The sequence below is a fragment of the Triturus cristatus genome, chromosome 7 (assembly GCF_964204655.1).
Source record: "Triturus cristatus chromosome 7, aTriCri1.1, whole genome shotgun sequence".
NCBI classification, from domain to species: Eukaryota; Metazoa; Chordata; class Amphibia; order Caudata; family Salamandridae; genus Triturus; species Triturus cristatus.
The window spans coordinates 661,032,461-661,051,855 of record NC_140590.1 but is presented as its reverse complement, the minus strand read 5'-3'; the positions used below and the strand labels follow the sequence as shown (position 1 = coordinate 661,051,855).

The window sequence follows — 19,395 nt, the reverse complement described above, 5'->3', positions numbered from 1 at the left end:
CAGAATTACAATTTAAAATCTGACTTCACCATAAGTTGTGATTTTGAATTGGGATTCCAGAGACACCAAACACAAAAACCTGGCCTGGCAGTTCGGGCTGGAATGTTCCCATTGGGCGCAGGGTCAAGACTGATTTGCATATGGCTGGGTTCAAACTGAAATGTCATGGGGAGCAAAAAAACGATGGACTTAGGCCCAGATCTCTGTACTGGGGTGAATATATGACATTGTTCTGCATTCTGTCCATCAATTGCTCTTTTTGCATTTGTCACCCTGAGTGGGACAGTGATGCCCAGACGTGTTTCCCGTGCTCTCCATGCCACTGGAGTCAAGCTATCCTGTCTGATGAGGGCTGAAACCCCGAAACCGGTCCTAGGATGCTTGTTTTCAGTCTAGGGAGGTCTTGGCCTGGCAGTTCGGGCTGAACTGTTCCTATTGGGCGCAGGGTCTAGACTGATTTGCATATGGCTGAGTTCAAACTGGAATTCATGGGGAGCAAGTAAACAATGGATTTCGGCCCAGATCTCTGTACTAGGGTGAATGTATGACATTATTCTGCATTCTGCCCATCAATTGTTCTTTTTGCATTTGTCACCCCGAGTGGGACGGGTATGCCCAGACGTGGGTCCCGTGCTTTCCATGCCACTTGAGTCAAGCTAACCTGGCTGATGAGGGGTGAAACCCCAAAACAAGTCCTAGGATGCTTGTTTCCAGTCCAGGAAGGACCTGGCCTGGCAGTTTGGGCTGGACTATCCCTATTGAGCGCAGGGACAAGACTGATTTGCATATGGCTGGGTTCAAACTGGAATGGCACGGGTAGCAATATGCCCAGAAGTGGGTGCTGTGCTCTCCATGCCACTGGAATCAAGCTATCCTAGCTGATGAGGGGTGAAGTTATTTTTGAACTTTTTTAAAGTGGCATTTATAGAATTACAATTTAAAATCTGACTTCACAATAAATTGTGATTTTAAATTCTCATTCCAGAGACACCAAACTTGAAAAACGTATCTCTTCCAGATTGTGAATTACATTTATAAAATGTAATAAGGCAATCCCAATGTGGGAGAGATAGGCCTTGGTGTAGTGAAAAATAATTTTGTGCATTTTCCACTACAGGGCCATGTCAGACTTAAAAGTACATGCCCTTCCTTTTAAATAGGTTGTCCAGAGCCTACCTTAGGCGTGACATATGTATAAGAAGGAAAGGTTTGGACTTGGCAAAGGGTTATTTTTCCAGGTCGACATGGCAGTGTAAAACTCTACATACAGGCTCTGCAATGGCAGGCCTGATTCATGGTTAAGGGCTACTTTAGTGGATGGCACAATCCATGCTGCCAGCCCACAAGTAGCATTTAATTTTCTGGCTCTTGGCACATGTAGTGTACTGTACTAGGGACTTATAAGTAAATAAGATATTCCAATTGGGGATAAGCCAATATTACCATGTTTAAGGGAGAAAGCACAAGCACTGGTTAGCAGTGGTAAAGTGCACAGAGTCCTAAAGCCTGCGGAATAGAGGCCAGAAAAGTGGAAGAGGTATGTAAAACGTTGGGGGAAGACGACCCTAAGTCTGTCAGATCTAACATAAATAATTTGCCATATCACCTCATAAAACACTAGATTTCATTTCTGAGATGTACTACCAGTCACTAAGAGAAGTGTGCACTGAATTAAACAATTGAATTTCTGAATTTGAGTTTAAGGCTAATTCCAACACTGGATAGATGCCTGCTACATTCAGAATTATAATCCCAGTCAGTCTCACACACCTCGATAGCCATGCATGCAGAGGAAACAGATGACGGTCGCCCATGCAGAATACTGACCGCAGCCGTGTACTTGTGGTACACATTGTCCATTTATGGTTGTCACATAGTCTGCCTGAGCAGGCGCATATGTGGTCTAAATTCCTTTCCTCAAAGATCGTAAAAATGCGTTTTATACAGATGCCTGATATAGGAAGCAATTTGTGATGCCAAATGCAGGACCGCCGTAACGTGGATGGTATTTTCTGATTGGTTTCAGGGGAGATATTGGGACTATTAGGTCCCAACGGAGCTGGGAAATCGACGACTATTCGTATGCTAACAGGAGACACGAAACCAACTGCTGGGCAGGTAAAACATCATATTTAATTAATTACTTTCCATAATGGTTTTATCTATAGGGATTATATAGTGCCAACGCAACCATTAGTAAATGTAGGCCTTGATTCCTTTAATAAATGTTCGATATAAATTTTAAATACGGCTGAGGCAATGTTTACAGTGTTCAGAAAATTAAATTAAACTGTTAATAAATAATTTATTATATTATATTATATTATATTATATTATATGATGCTTTGTTACTATTCACTAACAGTTTTATTTAATTTTATGAACACTGTAAGCATTGCCTCACCCGTATTTAAAATTTCTCTCAAACATTTACTAAAGAAATCAAGGCCTAAATTTACTAAGGGTTGCGTTGGCACTCACATCGGATTGTACAATTGTGTGCTGTGCCCACTGGCTTTTTTAATGGCAAATAAAGCAAGACAATGCTTTGAGTCACTTTGCGCCATACAAGCGTCTGCACTTATTGTTAGTGAATAACCTCCCTAATTTTGTTCTATTTAATCGTTTGAGAAGTTGTATCAGCAGGAAATTTGCAAACACCTTCATTATATGTAGCCTAGTAGTTTTCTAAAAGGCCTGTAGCCCTCTTTTACTCTGAAATGTTTATAAACTTGGTTCTTGCCTCCTGGCCAATGGAATCAACACAGTAAACGAGATGTAAGTATCACTGCATGCAGGTGCAGACAAAATTGTTGATAATTAATAGTTTTCAAAATTGTTTGAGTCTAAGCCATAGCGGGGAGAACATAAAATAGAGCTGGAATTAGTGTCCACAGACAAACCAAGTATGGCTATCATGGCCAGTCTGCCTCCTGGGTTCCAACAACCTAAAAAATACGTAGACACAAGACCTGTCTTCTCCCTTTCATCACTAGTCCTGGAGCTTCCTTCAGCATCCCAGAGATGCTCATTCTTTCACTAAAAACCCCATAGAAAACAACAGCTGCCTGCCCGGCCGGACCTCCCTACCCACACAGAGGGAAGGATGACCCATTTCATTTCATGAAGCTTTATTCGGTACATTCAAAGAAACAATGACCATAAAAGCACACAAGCAAAATGCAGTACAAAAAGAAACACATAAAAGATTAAAAAATCATGCTTTTCCTAAACTGAATAGACTTACATAAAAACGTGGCAATAAAAAAACATTTGTCCGGAGAATTCAATTCATAAATCAATTTCATAGCATCCTCCACATTGACAATAGCATATTTTTAAAAAATTGGTTTTAGATAAACAATCCTCATGTTCAAGAAAAGAGTGCAGATTAGCATAAAGTGCAGGGTGCTCTGTTTCGAGTGACCGTCACATGGGCACGGTCCAACTGGCTGTTTCTTTAGTTGTGGAAAAGCCACCAACCCGTGGGCCATCCCAAGTCTGAGTCTAGTCAGAACAAACCTATGAGCTGGTTTAGTTACCAGGCTCAAATACAGTTGGAAGCCATCATTATACATATATTTATTGTACAGAATAACTGAGGTGAGGCGTCCACTTAAAACTGCACGTTTTTGGGCTCGATACGTCATGAAAGTATTTTTCATATCTAACTTTGAAAGATTGGCAGCAGTACCAGGATCTGCCGCTATATCGAGTCCAAATATAGTATCAAAGCTATCCACAATATAATTGAGCCATGGTATATTAAAAAAATAGTCCAGTTTAAGGCAGTCCTCAATGACAGACTGATTAAAAACTCTCTCCTCCTTAGTCCAGATTGCACGTCATACCATTAGTGGCCCTAACAAAATCAGGTCACTTAAGTGGGCAACCCCAACTTCTCTATGGATTAAATCAGTGGAGGCCGAGGTGGGGGCACAAAGCTGTTTTTTGACAAAACAGTTTTCTTCCCTTTGCAAGGAGTCAACATTAGTATGGCCCCACAACCCAGCCCCATATAATGCGATGGAAACACTTCTGGCATTATATATTTGGATCATGTCACTGATTCTTCTGTCGCCGATCTTAGTGGCAAATTTAAAAATACCATAGGCACTTTTCTTCATTTTGGACCTAACATTCATTAAATCATGGGACCAACAGCCGTCATGAGAAAAGATAACACCCAGATAACAGAATTTGTCCACATCCTGAACTTTCACCCCCTCGATAAAAAAGGCATGATTTTTTTTACCTCTGGTACCACAGACCATAGTGTGAGTTTTACTCTTATTAATGACTAGCCTCCGTTTACTGATAAAGTCTGAGAACAGGTCCATTAGTCGCTGCAGATCTATCGGGGTCCGGGACAGGAGCACAGCGTCGTCCGCATAAAGCAGAACTGGGACACCTGATCCACCAATCTGGCGAGCATCTGCTTTAACTGTTTTCAGGACCGAGTCGACCGCATCAATAAATAGAGTAAACAGAAAAGGGGCTAAGACACAGCCCTGTCTTATCCCACGTTTTACGTCAAAATTTGGGGTACACTCCCCTCCTGCCCCGAAACGCACACATGTTTGCATTCTATCATATAATCTTGCTAAGAAAAAAAATGATAGCCTCTGGTGCGTCAAGTTCCAACAGGACTGGCCATAAGATGGAATGGTCCACTAGGTCAAATGCACTGCTTAGATCGGCAAAGCAAAGAAATAATGTGCCTGGCTTGGCCCTGGTATACTTTCCGATAATTAAGTCTAAGTTCAGGCATTGATCTAGTGTTCCACGTCCCTTTCTAAACCCATATTGCGAGCTTGCCAGGATCTCATTTGCTTCAGCCCACTCTTCCAGCCTAAATAACAATACTCTGCTCATAATTTTTACTGAGGAGTCAAGCAGACTGATCGGACGATAATTACTAGCTACCGCCTTGTCCCCTTTCTTATAAATAGGGACAATGATCGAATCTCCCCACGTAGGTGGGATCAGGGTTGTTACGGCAGCATTCAGTGCCAGGGTGAGTATGGGTCCCCACATCGGTGGTACTGTCTTATACACATCGATGGGTACTCCATCTGGACCCTGCGCCTTCCCCCCCTTACTAGACTTAATACTGTTCTCAACTTCTGACAGAGTAATGTCTAGAGGGACTATGGGCCAAATTCTTGGTTCGACATCAATAGGGCCTGTTCCTTGAAATATGGCCATAAAATGAGAAATCCAGGCCTCACTACCAACGTTAGCTACAAGGTGTGGTACTTTATCGTCCCTGAGAAAAGGAGAATTAACCGTGGACCAGAACAGGCAGTTATCTGAGGTTTCAGCCGCCTGTGATAGGTTATCCCACGCTTCTTGTTGTAAATCCTTCTTCCTCCTACACAATGCCAATTTATGTTCAGATCTTAAGTAGGCAACCAAGGTTTTATCCCTAGGCTTAACTCCTAGGGCCTGTCAATTGGGTTAAGATAGAGGTACATGTATGATCGAACCAACCCTTTCCCTGATGGGACTTGGCAATCCTACTAGTGGTGAAGACACCCTCAATAGTTTTATTAAGTATAATAAAGTTATTCATAACAGTAGATGTACTATCCATATTCAGAATGCCTTCAATTTCGACCAAGGATTTGGATACGATCATGCCCATGACAACTGCCGATTTTTCCCCCTTCCATCTTAACCGTGTTCCATTTCGCCTATGCGACTCAATGTTACACCGGCTTTTGGTCACCTGTTGTCTGCTACACTTCCATATCTCAGTTACCATTACGATACGATTATGATCACTAAGTGTATGATCCTGTATTACTGATGTCTGAAAGTTGGGCACAATAAATGATGACACCATAACATGATCAATGAGGGAATTAAAGTTCCTTCCCGTATAAGTGGGAATAGGTTGGCCATCTGCATCCTTACCAGGTTGCAGTAACTCTAAATCATAAGTTGCCATGAGATTGTTAATTGCGTCACCATATGCATTATGGGGAAAATGTGAAATATAATTATCACTCTTGTCTAGCACTCCACAAGCCCTAGAAAGTGACAAAGGACAAATGGTAAGATTAAAATCACCTAACCAGATGAAGTTAAAAGAACATTTTGCTTCGATAACAAGCTTCATGAGTGCCCTTTCTAGTTTCTCAATAACTAGATGTCGGGTGTTATTAAAAATGTTATTATAAAAATTTATTAATACCACCTCGTGACCGTCCTTTTCTCTAACCCACAGAATTTGTGAGTGTGTTCCTACAGTTATATGTTTAACAACTGTAAGTGATAAATCCACGGACAACAGAAAAAGCAAACCACCCTTTGTCCTACCATGTCTCGATTCTATGGCTTCCAAGCTGTAACAGGCAAAGCCATCAACACTAGGTTTACTAGTACACCACGTTTCCTGCAAACAGAGGATATCGTACGTCCCAACCAGGTCCATCCAACCCTGATTGTTTTCCTTTGAAGCCCATCCTGCTATATTCCAACTCACCATGGTTGTCCCCTTCTTAATACAACTTTCAGAGATACAGGTCTGGTTATCGTATACCATATCTACAATCCGATCCGGCCTGTCTTCGACTGGACCTGCGTCGGAATACCCGGCCCAGAGTTCAGTCGAATTGGCTGCATCCCTCTCAACATCAGGCACAAGCTTCGGCCAGATGCTGGTTAGATCATTCGTAGCCCCGTTAGTAGCAGGCATGGTATCAATGTTACCCCGTTGTGGTATCATATTAAACATGGCCCCATGTGCGTTCGCATTAAACCCACCAACCTTTGGCTGTCAAACATTCAGGTCCAAAGAGCTAAAAGCTTGAAATCTATTATATGTTGGAACCTCAAAGGTTGGAGAAGGAATGGGGAAAAGGGGTCTACCTCTGTTGATAGCTTGAGATACTTTATTCAAGTGATTATAAAAGTAACCCAGTAGGTGTACATGCACCTTGTCTTCATCAGGGATTAGGGAGGCAGCTCTAAGTAAAACAGTAGCAACATGTTGTGGATGTCTAAAATTCACAATAACACAATCTCCCCTATAGGTTTTCCTTGAGTTGCCAATCCAATTTACTCTTCTGGTACTTAGTATTTGATCAGAGTAATTCAGAGGAAACGCACATTGTCTGTGTAACCAAGAAATAGTTTTGTTTTTTAGAGAATCATCATTTTCATGATATGGCGTAGACAGACTGGGGACTAAAGGTGGAACATTAGTGAGAACCACCACATAGGGTGCACAGTCAGGGGGGAGATTTATATAACTACCCTTTAAAACTGGCACCTCCTTTTTACTGGCGTGTGTCGTTGTGGCCTTCCTACTATTGTCGGCTGATATATGGACTGCTGTTACCTTTTTCCTCTGAATCACCGACAACGGGGCTGCCGCTACCTTTTTATGCTGATCTGCCAGGGGGGTAGATGTAACTGCCTTGCCCACTATGCCTTCTTGGTACCCTAACCCAACATTACTAGCTGGTACAACTCTTTCATTTGGCCTAGGACATACAGTATTACCAGAATGAGCAGACAAAAGATTACCCAACCTAGAGACCTCAGCTGTCATTAAGTCTAATTTGTCCACCAGAGGTTTTACAAGTGTTACAAACTTGGCCTCAATAATACTGACCAGAATATCAAGTTGCTCAGAGTTCAAGTTGGCGGCACAGGCCTCTGTTAGAGTCCCCATATTACGGACAATGTTCTTAGATGTAGGAACAGCTTTTTTCTTGATATTAGGCCCCCGTACTTGAGCTGCACTTTCCTGCATGCCCTAACTTCTCTCTTTGCCTTAATAGACCGCTCTGGGGTATTAATCGAAACAACCGGTGATAGTTCAACAAACTGTTCTGGGGTCTCAATAATTACCTCCGGCGACTCCATAGTAGGGACCGGTGCACCCACCAACACGGCCCCAGGAACACTGGCAGCACCAGGAACCAATGCACCATCAACCACAGGGGGAGAAGGAAGCGGTGCAGGTAAAGGTGAACTCCCGCACCCCAAGGATTTCCTCCGCTCATTGTTTATTTGACTTACCACTTTAACGAGGTAGTTATCCAGTGTAGCCAGCTGTTTCGCCATTGTAAAACCAGTTGCAGGGAGACCGGCAATTCCACTTCCAAGCAGTAATATCGTAACACATACAACAATTATGTCACCTAGCAAGGCACCCCGCTTCCTGTCCTCTAGTCGGAAGCAACCAAGGGGGGTGGCTCGGCCCGGCCTCCTCTAGCCCCTGACGGCCACAGACGGCCCGCCCTCTGCCCGGGCTCAGCCCGGCGCTGCCCGCGCGCGTCCCACGACGTGGGAGGCGTACCGAGTTCTTAAGGCGCCTCCAGGCGCGTTGATGGCGTCAATACTGTGCGCCGGCCCCGGGACTGCTGGGCAATGTAGTACAGCCGTTCCCCTCACGGCGCTCCGGTGTAATGCAAATGAACTGCCGTTCCCCTCACGGCGTGCATTGAGTACGGGCCCCCAGGAGCACTCGGCGCTCCGAGTTCTTAAGGCGCCTCCAGGCGCGTTGATGGCGTCAATACTGTGCGCCGGCCCCGGGACTGCTGGGCAATGTAGTACAGCCGTTCCCCTCACGGCGCTCCGGTGTAATGCAAATTAACTGCCGTTCCCCTCACGGCGTGCGTTGAGTACGGGCCCCCAGGAGCACTCGGCGCTCCGAGTTCTTAAGGCGCCTCCAGGCGCGTTGATGGCGTCAATACTGTGCGCCGGCCCCGGGACTGCTGGGCAATGTAGTACAGCCGTTCCCCTCACGGCGCTCCGGTGTAATGCAAATGTACTGCCGTTCCCCTCACGGCGTGCATTGAGTACGGGCCCCCAGGAGCACTCGGCGCTCCGAGTTCTTAAGGCGCCTCCAGGCGCGTTGATGGCGTCAATACTGTGCGCCGGCCCCGGGACTGCTGGGCAATGTAGTACAGCCGTTCCCCTCACGGCGCTCCGGTGTAATGCAAATTAACTGCCGTTCCCCTCACGGCGTGCGTTGAGTACGGGCCCCCAGGAGCACTCGGCGCTCCGAGTTCTTAAGGCGCCTCCAGGCGCGTTGATGGCGTCAATACTGTGCGCCGGCCCCGGGACTGCTAGGCAATGTAGTACAGCCGTTCCCCTCACGGCGCTCCGGTGTAATGCAAATGTACTGCCGTTCCTTTCACGGCGTGCGTTGAGTACGGGCCCCCCTTTCAACCGCCCCCACCCCCATTCACACCCAGTTACCCTGCAATTTGTCCATTCCCCCTTCACATTGACCAAGTTGTCCCTCTCCATCCACACTTCTGCCCACATAGGTATTATACCAAGTCAGGGACACAAAGTCCTGCAATGAGTCCACGCCCACACTGGTGTTCCACAATCCTCCAGGACAACTCAGCACTGCAGGCATCTCACCTGCTGCTGCGGCGGTGCTCCAGCCTTGGCTCTCAGTGTGTCCTGCTGTTGATCTACAACATTTCTGTGACTACATTACAAAAGGAAACTAGGCAGAGGGCAGAAGGCAGAAGGTTAGGAAAGAGTTCCCCACACATGAGCCTGGATGAAAGATCAACTAAACACACCAGATCCATAACTGAGTGTTCACATAATGGCAGTGAATTCCAGACCGTAGGGGATAAGGAGCCTTGCTCACTCTCCATATCCTACAAGTGCTATATTCTGGTTTCTAAATTGAGTGTAAGAGCCCTGGTTATAATCATCATCCATGCCTTTTATTGGTTTCCTATCCATAAAGTATTGATTTCTTGCCTCTCTACCTCCACCTCTTGCTTCATCAAACTAAATGGATTTCCATAAAATTATAATGTTGATACTGTTGCTGTATCTCTAGGGACAATGGCAGTACTAGGCAAAAAGGTGCAAGGGTCACCCCATACATAGCCAATCTTCTTTAAACTCTTACTCCTACCATTTACTGATGGTGAGGTAAAGTCTGGCGAAAGCCATGTCCACATCAGCAGTAGCTACTAACCAAGGAAGCCTGTCTGATTACGGTAGCAAACATGTCTATATATGGTTGTTATTTTTGTGCCAATGAAAACTAAACACTGCACATGGTAAAATATGCATGTAATACCTCCAAATGAGAGTCTGTTTCTCAAAATATTTTAACTGTATGCAATTGTAGCTTTAAGTGAAATGTGATATGTTTGCAGGTGCTTCTGACAGAGCTCCAGAATGCTCCCACTTCCCAGAGGGAGAGATACACTGAATCGGCGGGGTTTCTTGGGTATTGCCCTCAAGAGAACGCCCTATGGCCTGGGCTAACCGTGGAGCAACATTTGGTGGTCTACGCTGCTGTAAAAGGGATGAGGAAAGAGGATGCAGCGGCGGCTATCAAAAGGTACAGTTTGAGGTAGCATTATGCCTAAGTGGCAGTGGCCAATCAGATGAATATCTCCCTGTCCCACTTGCAAATGGGTAGGATCTGGTCTGAGAAACTGAGTAATGAATGATGCCAACCGGAACAACTGGATCTCTCTATGCGTTACGAAAATTGTGGTATTTTATATGTGTATTAGACAATTCAGAGTGAACCAATAAATGATGTTGTTATAGAACATATTGAATCTTCATGTCAGAAGAAGAACCCATCGAAAGGCATCTGTGCTGATCGTTTAGGTTTTGCAAATTTCCTCATTCAAAATGGGCTGGTTTTCCCGCATACTGGAATTACCAATATGTCTGGTATGGTTAAGTCCTGGGATAGGAAAAGGGGTACTGGATTGAGAGCCTTAGATGGAAACCAAGGTCTGTAATATAATAGAATGATTGGCATGCTTAAGAGCACGGAATAAGCAATGTCCCTCTGATAGAACGAGGAGGTAACATAAAGCCCAGAATGGACGTAGTCAAAGGGAAAAGGCTTCTTCTAAGCAAGCATTTTGCTCACTTTCATTTCCTTATTAAATTAACAATAATATGTTGGCAGCTAAGGGAACCGTATTGGAAGAAAGCTGAAAGACAAAAATAAGGAAATGTATAAATGTGCTCCCTATTTTATTTTTGATACAGAGTGACTGATGCGTTAGAGCTAAATGAGCACTTAAAGACAACAGTGAAAAAACTCCCTGAAGGTATAAAGAGAAAGGTAAGAATAAATCAAAATGGTTAACAGCTGACAGTAGTGTAAATTACCCAGTATCATTAGGATAGCGTAAGTATAATAATAATATGTATTTGTAAAGCATGAACATATCAGCTCTTTAGGGATTTCAAGGCCCTGGGGACCGTCGGGGAGCCTTGGGGGCTCATTAGGATGTAGTGCGGATCGTCACCGCCCGCATAGCGGAGGCGATCCGCCCTACATCCTTCCCCGCCCGCCACCTATTTACCACCCGCCATATTAGTATGGAGGGGGTACCGCGGCAGACGGGAAGACCGTCCGACGTTTTTCCACCCGGTCGACAAGTCGACCGGGCGGAAAAGGGTTTAATATGGTGGCAGTGTCTGCTAGACACCGTCAATCAAATAAGGAGACACTGTTCTGAAAAAGTGGAGGAAAGAGGAAACAGAAATAAGTATGTAAATACAGTCCTAGGCTAGATGGGACCCAGGTGTCGAGGGGGAAAGCAGTGCTTTTCTCTTGTTGCCCTCACACACCCCAAGAGGTGTCATGCTTCATCATCGGGCGTTTTGCTCCTCATCGGGCCGGCGCTGCAATGCCCTACGGGTCCCCCGAAGGGTCACTTTGACGGAGATCTTTTTAGAGAAAACGCTGTCTGGTGCATGCGGTGTGTCGTATGGGTCCTACAAATAATGGTGGTGCAGTAGTGTGTGTGACGTGATATATTAAAAATGTCTAAGGGTAGCTTAAGGGATATTGTTTAATAAAAAAAGGTGGGGTTGATACCCTTGACAGTCTGAAAAACCCGTAGGTTAGGTGTTACCCCGGTGGGTTTAATGTCCCAAAAGGTAACTACAATGTGGTCAATGTGGTCGACATGTTTCGCACCCCTGCGGTCCAACCGGATCCGTGGCGCTTCCTCAGGACCAACTAAGAAGTGAAGTGTGCGTGAATGTGATCTGAGGGATATTTCCCACAGTGTGTATCCGGGCGTACAAGGTCGAAGTGACCCTGCTCTCTGTTCTGTCAGATTTAAGATCGCTCCTGGATATTGCCTAAAGCTAAGAAGAAAGGTGCTCCATAGAGTAGGGGACGAGCGTTCACACCTTCTTGGGAGTTTTGCTCTGGTGTGGCTTCTTACGAACTCACCACCGTTATTTGTAGGACCCATACCACACACCCGCATGCATCAGACGGCGTTTTCTCTAAAAAGATCTCCGCCAAAGTGACCCTTCGGAGGACCCGTAGGGCATTGCAGCGCCGGCCCGACGAGGAGCAAAACGCCCGATGATGAAGAATGACACCTCTTGGGGTGTGTGAGGGCAACAAGAGAAAAGCACTGCTTTCCCCCTCGACACCTGGGCCCCATCTAGCCTAGGACTGTATTTATATACTTATTTCTGTTTCCTCTTTCCTCCACTTTTTCGGAACAGTGTCTCCTTATTTGATTGACATAGATTACACACGGAGCACAGACACTGGACCATAACAGCTCCTGGTCCCCCCCCTCTCTTTCTATATAGTCTGCTAGACACCGCCATCCATATTAGCATGGGGCGGAAACATGCCTTTCCGTGGTGTCAACAAAAGTTATGCGGAATTCTCTTCTGGGGGCCCGTTGCGGGCCCCCAGGCTATTGGGGGATGCACATGGGGGGTATCATGGGCATGGTGACAGGCACCTCGCGGTTCCTATCACCTTGTGCATGACAATGCACGCAGTGCATTCCTAGCATTGTGGTGGGCGGTGCTGTGAGCACCGCCCACCAAAATGCTGGGAATGGAGGATGCCACCGCCGCGGTGGCATCCTAATCGCCGGTGCGGGTCCGCTGCACCACTGAGGGCCGGTCCCAGCACCGCTAGGGTGGCGGGCGGACGGAAGTCGGCCTGCCATCCTAATGGACCTCTAAGTGAGCTATTGCCCAGAGTCACATGATGCTGAGCTGAGCTGTCACAGCGCTGGGATCGAACCGTGAGCCCAGGGCCAGACTGACTACCGGGCGTTTTGGAATGCTGCTGAGCTGGGGGCTGATTTCGTTGATGGGGGCCTGCGTGTACTGAACGAAATTCGTTTTGCTTTAGTTATTTCGAAGTACACGCAGGTCTCCATTTACGAAATCAGCCCCCACCGCAGTGAAATCAGCCCCCTGCTCGGCAGAATTCCAAAACGCCCGGTAGTCAGTCCGGACTTGGGTGAGCCCTGTGCTCTGGAGTCAGTCGCTTTTGCTGCTGCGCCACACCTCTCCCGTCAAGTGACTTTATATGGCCTCTTATCCCCTATGACATCGCTAGATGTGTCCTTCTGTTACCTTTAAATAGGGTATGGATCTAGTAATTTCTGACTGCCCTCAGGCCTTTCGACCTGAAATTTCATACACCTGTCATGATCATACATTCTGATAAATCCACCTCACTAACTCCTCTACTTACCAGGGAGTGTAATTTTTTGTAACCACAGTTCTAATTTCATCTCAGAATTTCAAAGTTCAAAACCACAATGTTTTCACAATTATTATAAATGATGGCACACCCCTTGCTATAACCCTGAAGAACGGTAGAAAGGAAAAGTGGTGACTTTTTTTCTAGTTAAAACACCTTTAAACAAAATACTAAATACTGAATGTTAATGTCCATTTCTTCATTACCTTTACATAAATGCATGTCACATGAATTAAAAAAAGAAGCCTACATCTGTAACAGAAGGACTGCTTATTACAGGAATTATGGTATTTTTCAGTCAAAACCCAACTCACTCGATCTAAAACACATGATAATTATTTCTGGCTGATTCTGTGACTCGAACTTTTCAATATAAAGAACACTATCATCTACTTTAATTTAAGAAAAACATTGAGTACGGTGGCAAGGAAGGGTATTGAATAAAATGGTAAATGACATTGTGGAAGGATAGCCGCAAGATTAATGTGCATCTTATTAATAATTCCATTGACTTTTATTGAGCCCGTTTCGTTTTGGTCCTATCAACAGCGGTTTGCAATTTAATCTACTCAAGCTTGAATTCTCAGCAGGTAGCCATACAACTTAATAGCATTTAGTGTATTGCTATCAGCTGTTTGGGCAGATCATCAGACTTTAGTTGGTGCGTGGAACATAATTACCTTCGTTTTGTAAGGTTAGATAATATTACTACGGAAACACCCTCTACTCCGGAACCACAGCCAAGCTACAGAAAAGACTCTAACGCATCCAGAACGCCTCCGCCCAACTCATCCTGGACATCCCCCGACGCAGCCACATCTCCGGCCACCTGAGGGACCTGCACTGGCTCCCCGTCAACAAGAGGATCACGTTCAGGCTCCTCCCCCACGCACACAAGTCTCTCCACGACCTGGGCCCCAAGTACCTCAACGACCGCCTGACCTTCTACACGTCCACCCGCCAGCTACGGTCTACCAGCCTCGCCCTCGCCACCGTACCACGCATCCGAAGAGCCACCGCCGGAGGCAGATCCTTCTCCTACCTGGCGGCCAAGACATGGAACTCCCTCCCCATCCACCTTCGGCTGACCCAGGACCACCACGCCTTCAGGAGACAACTCAAGACCTGGCTGTTCGAGCAGTAGCGGACCCCTTCCCCCAAGCGCCTTGAGACCCTTCCGGGTGAGTAGCGCGCTATACAAGTGTTATGATTGATTGATTGATATTACACAAGATGACACAAGAGAGAAATCGTGCAGTAGTCTCCTAATTTTCTGGTAAGAGAAACCAAAGAAATCAAGTCTAATCAGTATATTATCTGTTTCAAATGAATCCTCCGCATTTCAACCTTTGAGGTTGTTATTTATCTGAATGCAAATAGAAATGACTGCATTACAATGCAAAAAGTTGAAGTGACACTGGGCATATCTGGCTTTTTGGCCTTCACGTTATCATATTCCCCACCACTTTCGATTACGACCCTAGCAGTCAGGGTGTGCCAAGTTGTGTAGTATAAAGGCTCACAACTCTGTAGAACTGCTTTTGAAAGTATGGGCAATAATGCACTGTGCTGAACTATTGACAACGTGAAAAAAATATTAGGAGCAACTGATCGCGGGGTCTGGCCTCAGTAGTCCACTACCCAAAAGCCATCTAACCCATTGAAAAAATATGCCCAAGGCAGGTGGCTACCTGCGCACTCACCTCGAATGCTTACATGGTCACACACACCCTTTCAAGTGCCACATCTACACGACCTGATGTGGCTGTTTTTCTCAGCACCAACCAGTGATTTGAGTAGGTGCTGCACTACAGTCATTCCTATTCCGTTTGTTGCTGCAGGATGGATTTCCCTTGGACGTCCCGGTGAAGGAAATAGAGAAGAATCTTTGCTATGCATGCACAGGCACGAAACATAGGAAACACTGGTCACTTTTAATAGCTAAAATATGTGTCACTGTCATCAGCTATGCTTGCGTACCAAAAGCTTTGCGGAACCCATGCTCAGCAGTAGTCACAGAACAGATAGGCATTATTGATATTCTAAACTAAGAAGAGAGTCCCATACCCCAAAACAAAAATGCCAGAGCCAAATAGCTAACCGTAATAAATGTTTTTCTGCACCCTTAATGAACCAGATGCAATTACAAATGTTGTAAATCATATTCCAGATCGGATTACATATCAAAGGAACCTTATCGGTTTGACAGAAATTAATATGAATGTAGTACTTTTATGTGTTATTTGTTAGTATAAATATTTTGCAGTGATTGGCATTGCATGTGGTGTGCAATTATGGTTTGCATGGCTGTTGTGTGCATAATGAAATTAGCTCCTACTGCTAACTTGCAAATGTTTCGGTTTTATTGGTTTTAATTTGTAATCATAACTACACCTTAACTGTAGATTTATATGTGAATTTCTGAAGTTTCTTTAAACATGCATTGAAGTGTTACGACCAAAGATAACTATAACTTTACTTCAAACTTTGTTTTTTCCAGTATTTTTGTTATCATTAGCCAAATGAAATGTTCTCTGCACCCAACCCTCTGCAGGTGACCAACAACCGCTGTGCACAAGCTCCCGCCAGGTACTGCATCCAAACCTATGCAGGCAGCCAGTGGTTGGCCACAGGGAAGCTCCTCCGGCTGGTCCAGCAGCTAAGGCTCTGCGGTCAGTCAACTACGGCTGTTCCTGGCCTTCAGCTGTGCGCAGAGCGGTGAAGGCCTTAGGGTCTGGCAGCAAGTCAAACCCTGCTCTAAACCCTCCACAGGTTGCCAACACCCACATCGCACAGGCTTTGTGTGCAGGGGGTGGAATTCCTCAATACCCTGCAACCAGCACTCTGCAGGTGGCCCCTACCGGCAGTGATGGCCTTTGGTTGTGCACAGAGGGGTTGGCCTTAGAGCCTGACCACCAAACCCTGTACAGACAGCCAGATCCCAGTGCTCGCAGCTTTTTGCCCATTGCTAAGTTTGGTGTAGTTCAGTTCAGCTGTGTTGTCTGTATCAAGGAGCAAAGAATGGTGTAGGAGTTAAGAACGGAAATATCACTTTTGGGACCAACCCGATTTTTAGGCCCAACTTGGAGTATCTGTACGAAACTTGAAAAAAACAAAGGTTATAGGGAAGCTATAGTTAGGTGAAAATGCCGGTTAAAATATACCAACTCATGCCCTAAATGATCTATAACTCACGCCCCGCCCTGCACAGTACTGTTATCAATGATGTCATTTCAAATGTTGCACTGATGCTATCAATGTTGTCATAGAACATGTCATGAGTGATGTAGTATATGAGTTTATTAGCAGTGCATGGTGAGGGTGTGAGTTATAGTTTTTTTTGTGGAAAGTTTAGTGAAAGAAACAGTGCCAAAGTTATTAGCAAACCATTCAATGCTTTCCCTATGGAACCATGGTCCTAACTATAGCTACCCAATGGTGACCGCCACTAAACACTGGGTAATTAATATTTTTTTAAAATATTTTAATATACCTATGCTTACTATTGTTTGTAGAATCATCTACAAAATATATCAGACATCATACTCTGGGGGTGAGGAGTCTGGCATTCCGGGTGCCCAGAACACTAACTGTGCATGTTATAGCATTTCCTGGGAGGTGCAATGTTTAAATGAAGAAGCCAAGTATTTATGGAATCCGAACCGCTTTGTCTGTGTCAAAGTGCTTAAAAAGACTTAACCACACACTACAGAAGCTCAACTAACAACATATTTAAATTATATCTGTCTTTGTTTTTAGTTGTGTTTCGCAATAAGTATGCTTGCTAACCCCCAAGTGGTGCTCCTGGATGAACCTTCAACTGGGCTGGATCCAAAAGGCCAGCAGAGAGTGTGGTGAGTTATATGAAGAGACTTTGAGCCCATGGAGACATGTTAATGGTTTAGGTCGAGTTGGAGAGAAACATGCCTCTCGAGTTGATACCTTTTCTTTGAACTGAGTAGGTGCACTATGCTAAAAATATTATTGATAATGCATAGACTGCACAGATTTAATGAAAATTCCTCTCTAATAGATATTCAATATGAACTTAGAAAATATTATTGAAAACATATTTTTTCAAATTTCATGTCCAGTTCTGATATTCACTACTTTTACACAGAGCGCTTTTCAAGGCTTCAGATCCTCGAACAATGTTGTGTTCAGAACATGCCTTGCTTCCATTACTGGCTACGTCTTTGCCTTGATGGTGACAGTGTGTGCCATATTTCAAATCGAGCAGGATATCCTTTCTTGTTTCACTCTACATGTTTATAATGGGAGACAGAAGACACATGTGTTATAGGACAAAAGGCTCTAAATTTTCTGCTAAAATTGTGATGTCATCTTATGGTAGGCTCAGTGGCAGATGGCGAGCTTTTAAAATGGTGGGGTGTAAATACCTACCTCAAATTACAACAAGTGACTGAAGCAAGCAAACTAGGGTGAGTCCAGGGCTGATTAAAAAAGTTGCATTAGTGAATTTTCACAAAAGTTCGCAAAAAAGCTGCAAGTTCCGAAAGTGCACACTTTAAATTTTCCAATACTTTCAGGGTGTGCCAAGCACGACTGATCCTTGTGGAAGACTGGATTGTTCAACTCTCCCATTAGAAGAAGTGGAAAATAATTTAAAAACTGTACATTTTTCCAACTAAATGTCCAGAACATTTTCTAAAAAGCATAATTTACAGGCAGTTAAAAATGCAGGGTATATAATTTCATTTAGCCTATCATTTTTCAAAATGTTCATAGCATTCTTTGTAACTTGTACACTGTAAATGAGAAAGTTAAAGACAAATCTTGCAGGATCTTATAGCAGTACTACTGCTCAAGTTATACTTGAATTATCTGTTCAGACAAAAATTAAGCCACACTATTCTTATAGACCCAAACATCAGACAGTAAATTGAATTGAATAAATGTATTGTATAATTAATTAAAATCATTACAGAAGTAAAAAAACAGGTCAATGTGCTATCTGCTACATTAGGAATTTAAAATGTTCTTACAAACAAAGGGCATGTATTTAAGAAAGTGACCAGTTAATTGTGTGTCTATTCAATTTAAGCAGGCTATGAGTGCGTCTCAATATCATCTTATGTTGAGCTTTATGAAGATCGGTGTAAGCCAGATTCTTCTTAAAGCGATCAGGCCTTCACAAGTGCATACTATGTTTATGCAATTCATTTACCGTTGCACAAAAGCAACAGGTGGAGTCAGGCTCTTCGTACCGTCCATTATAGCAATGGCCTCGTAGTAAAATTAAGCCGAACCACATTCTTATCAGATACCTTTTTGCTTTATGTGTGTCAGTAAATCCTGATACCTTTGTGTTTTCTGGAATTTGTTGGATGGTTCAACCATACAGATGTGACTCCTTACATTAGCGCTAAGCTTGTCAACTTAATGAGATAGCAGCTTTGTTTGTTTTTTGATCAATTTTCCTGTTTGGGAGTTTTGAAGCCCATTGTTCCATATCTCCGCAAACTGAAACTAGTTCAAAGTTTCACATAGAAACATGGTCCAAGAGGTCATTTAATTGGTTAAGAGTTGCCTCAGTAATGCTTTCAAAGTGTTTGATGGTGAGTTTCTCATCTTCGCACTGTAGGACACAACTCCAGCTTGAAGCTCATATGATTGTTTTGTTATGTTTAAACTCCAATTGCACCTCAGCCTGCGATGTACTTTTGGGCAGATGAAATACTATTCTGTTGGCTCGACATTGTGTTAATACAGCAATTTAAAGAGCTTTTCAATGAAGGATATCAGTAACAGTGAGCATTAATCTGCGACAACTCACAACATTGATCCTGTGTTTGGCCCTGACATCTTATTGAATACTTGCATAAAGGTATTGTTAAGGGCCAACAAAGCCCTCTTTACTGCTGCTTGTTGGG

General features: G+C 44.3%; 1 protein-coding gene across 3 annotated transcripts in view; it reads left to right on the top strand.

The window, feature by feature from the left end:
* Window positions 1-19,395, top strand: part of LOC146810314 (ATP-binding cassette sub-family A member 10-like) — a 1,546,030-nt gene that overhangs the window by 1,445,854 nt on the left and 80,781 nt on the right. For all 3 annotated transcript variants that reach the window (XM_085617307.1, XM_085617308.1, XM_085617306.1), the window contains 4 exons: window positions 2,027-2,118; window positions 10,152-10,339; window positions 11,011-11,086; window positions 17,261-17,355. In XM_085617307.1, the coding sequence (XP_085473433.1) occupies window positions 2,027-2,118; window positions 10,152-10,339; window positions 11,011-11,086; window positions 17,261-17,355 (451 nt within the window). The remainder of the gene's footprint in view (window positions 1-2,026; window positions 2,119-10,151; window positions 10,340-11,010; window positions 11,087-17,260; window positions 17,356-19,395) is intronic.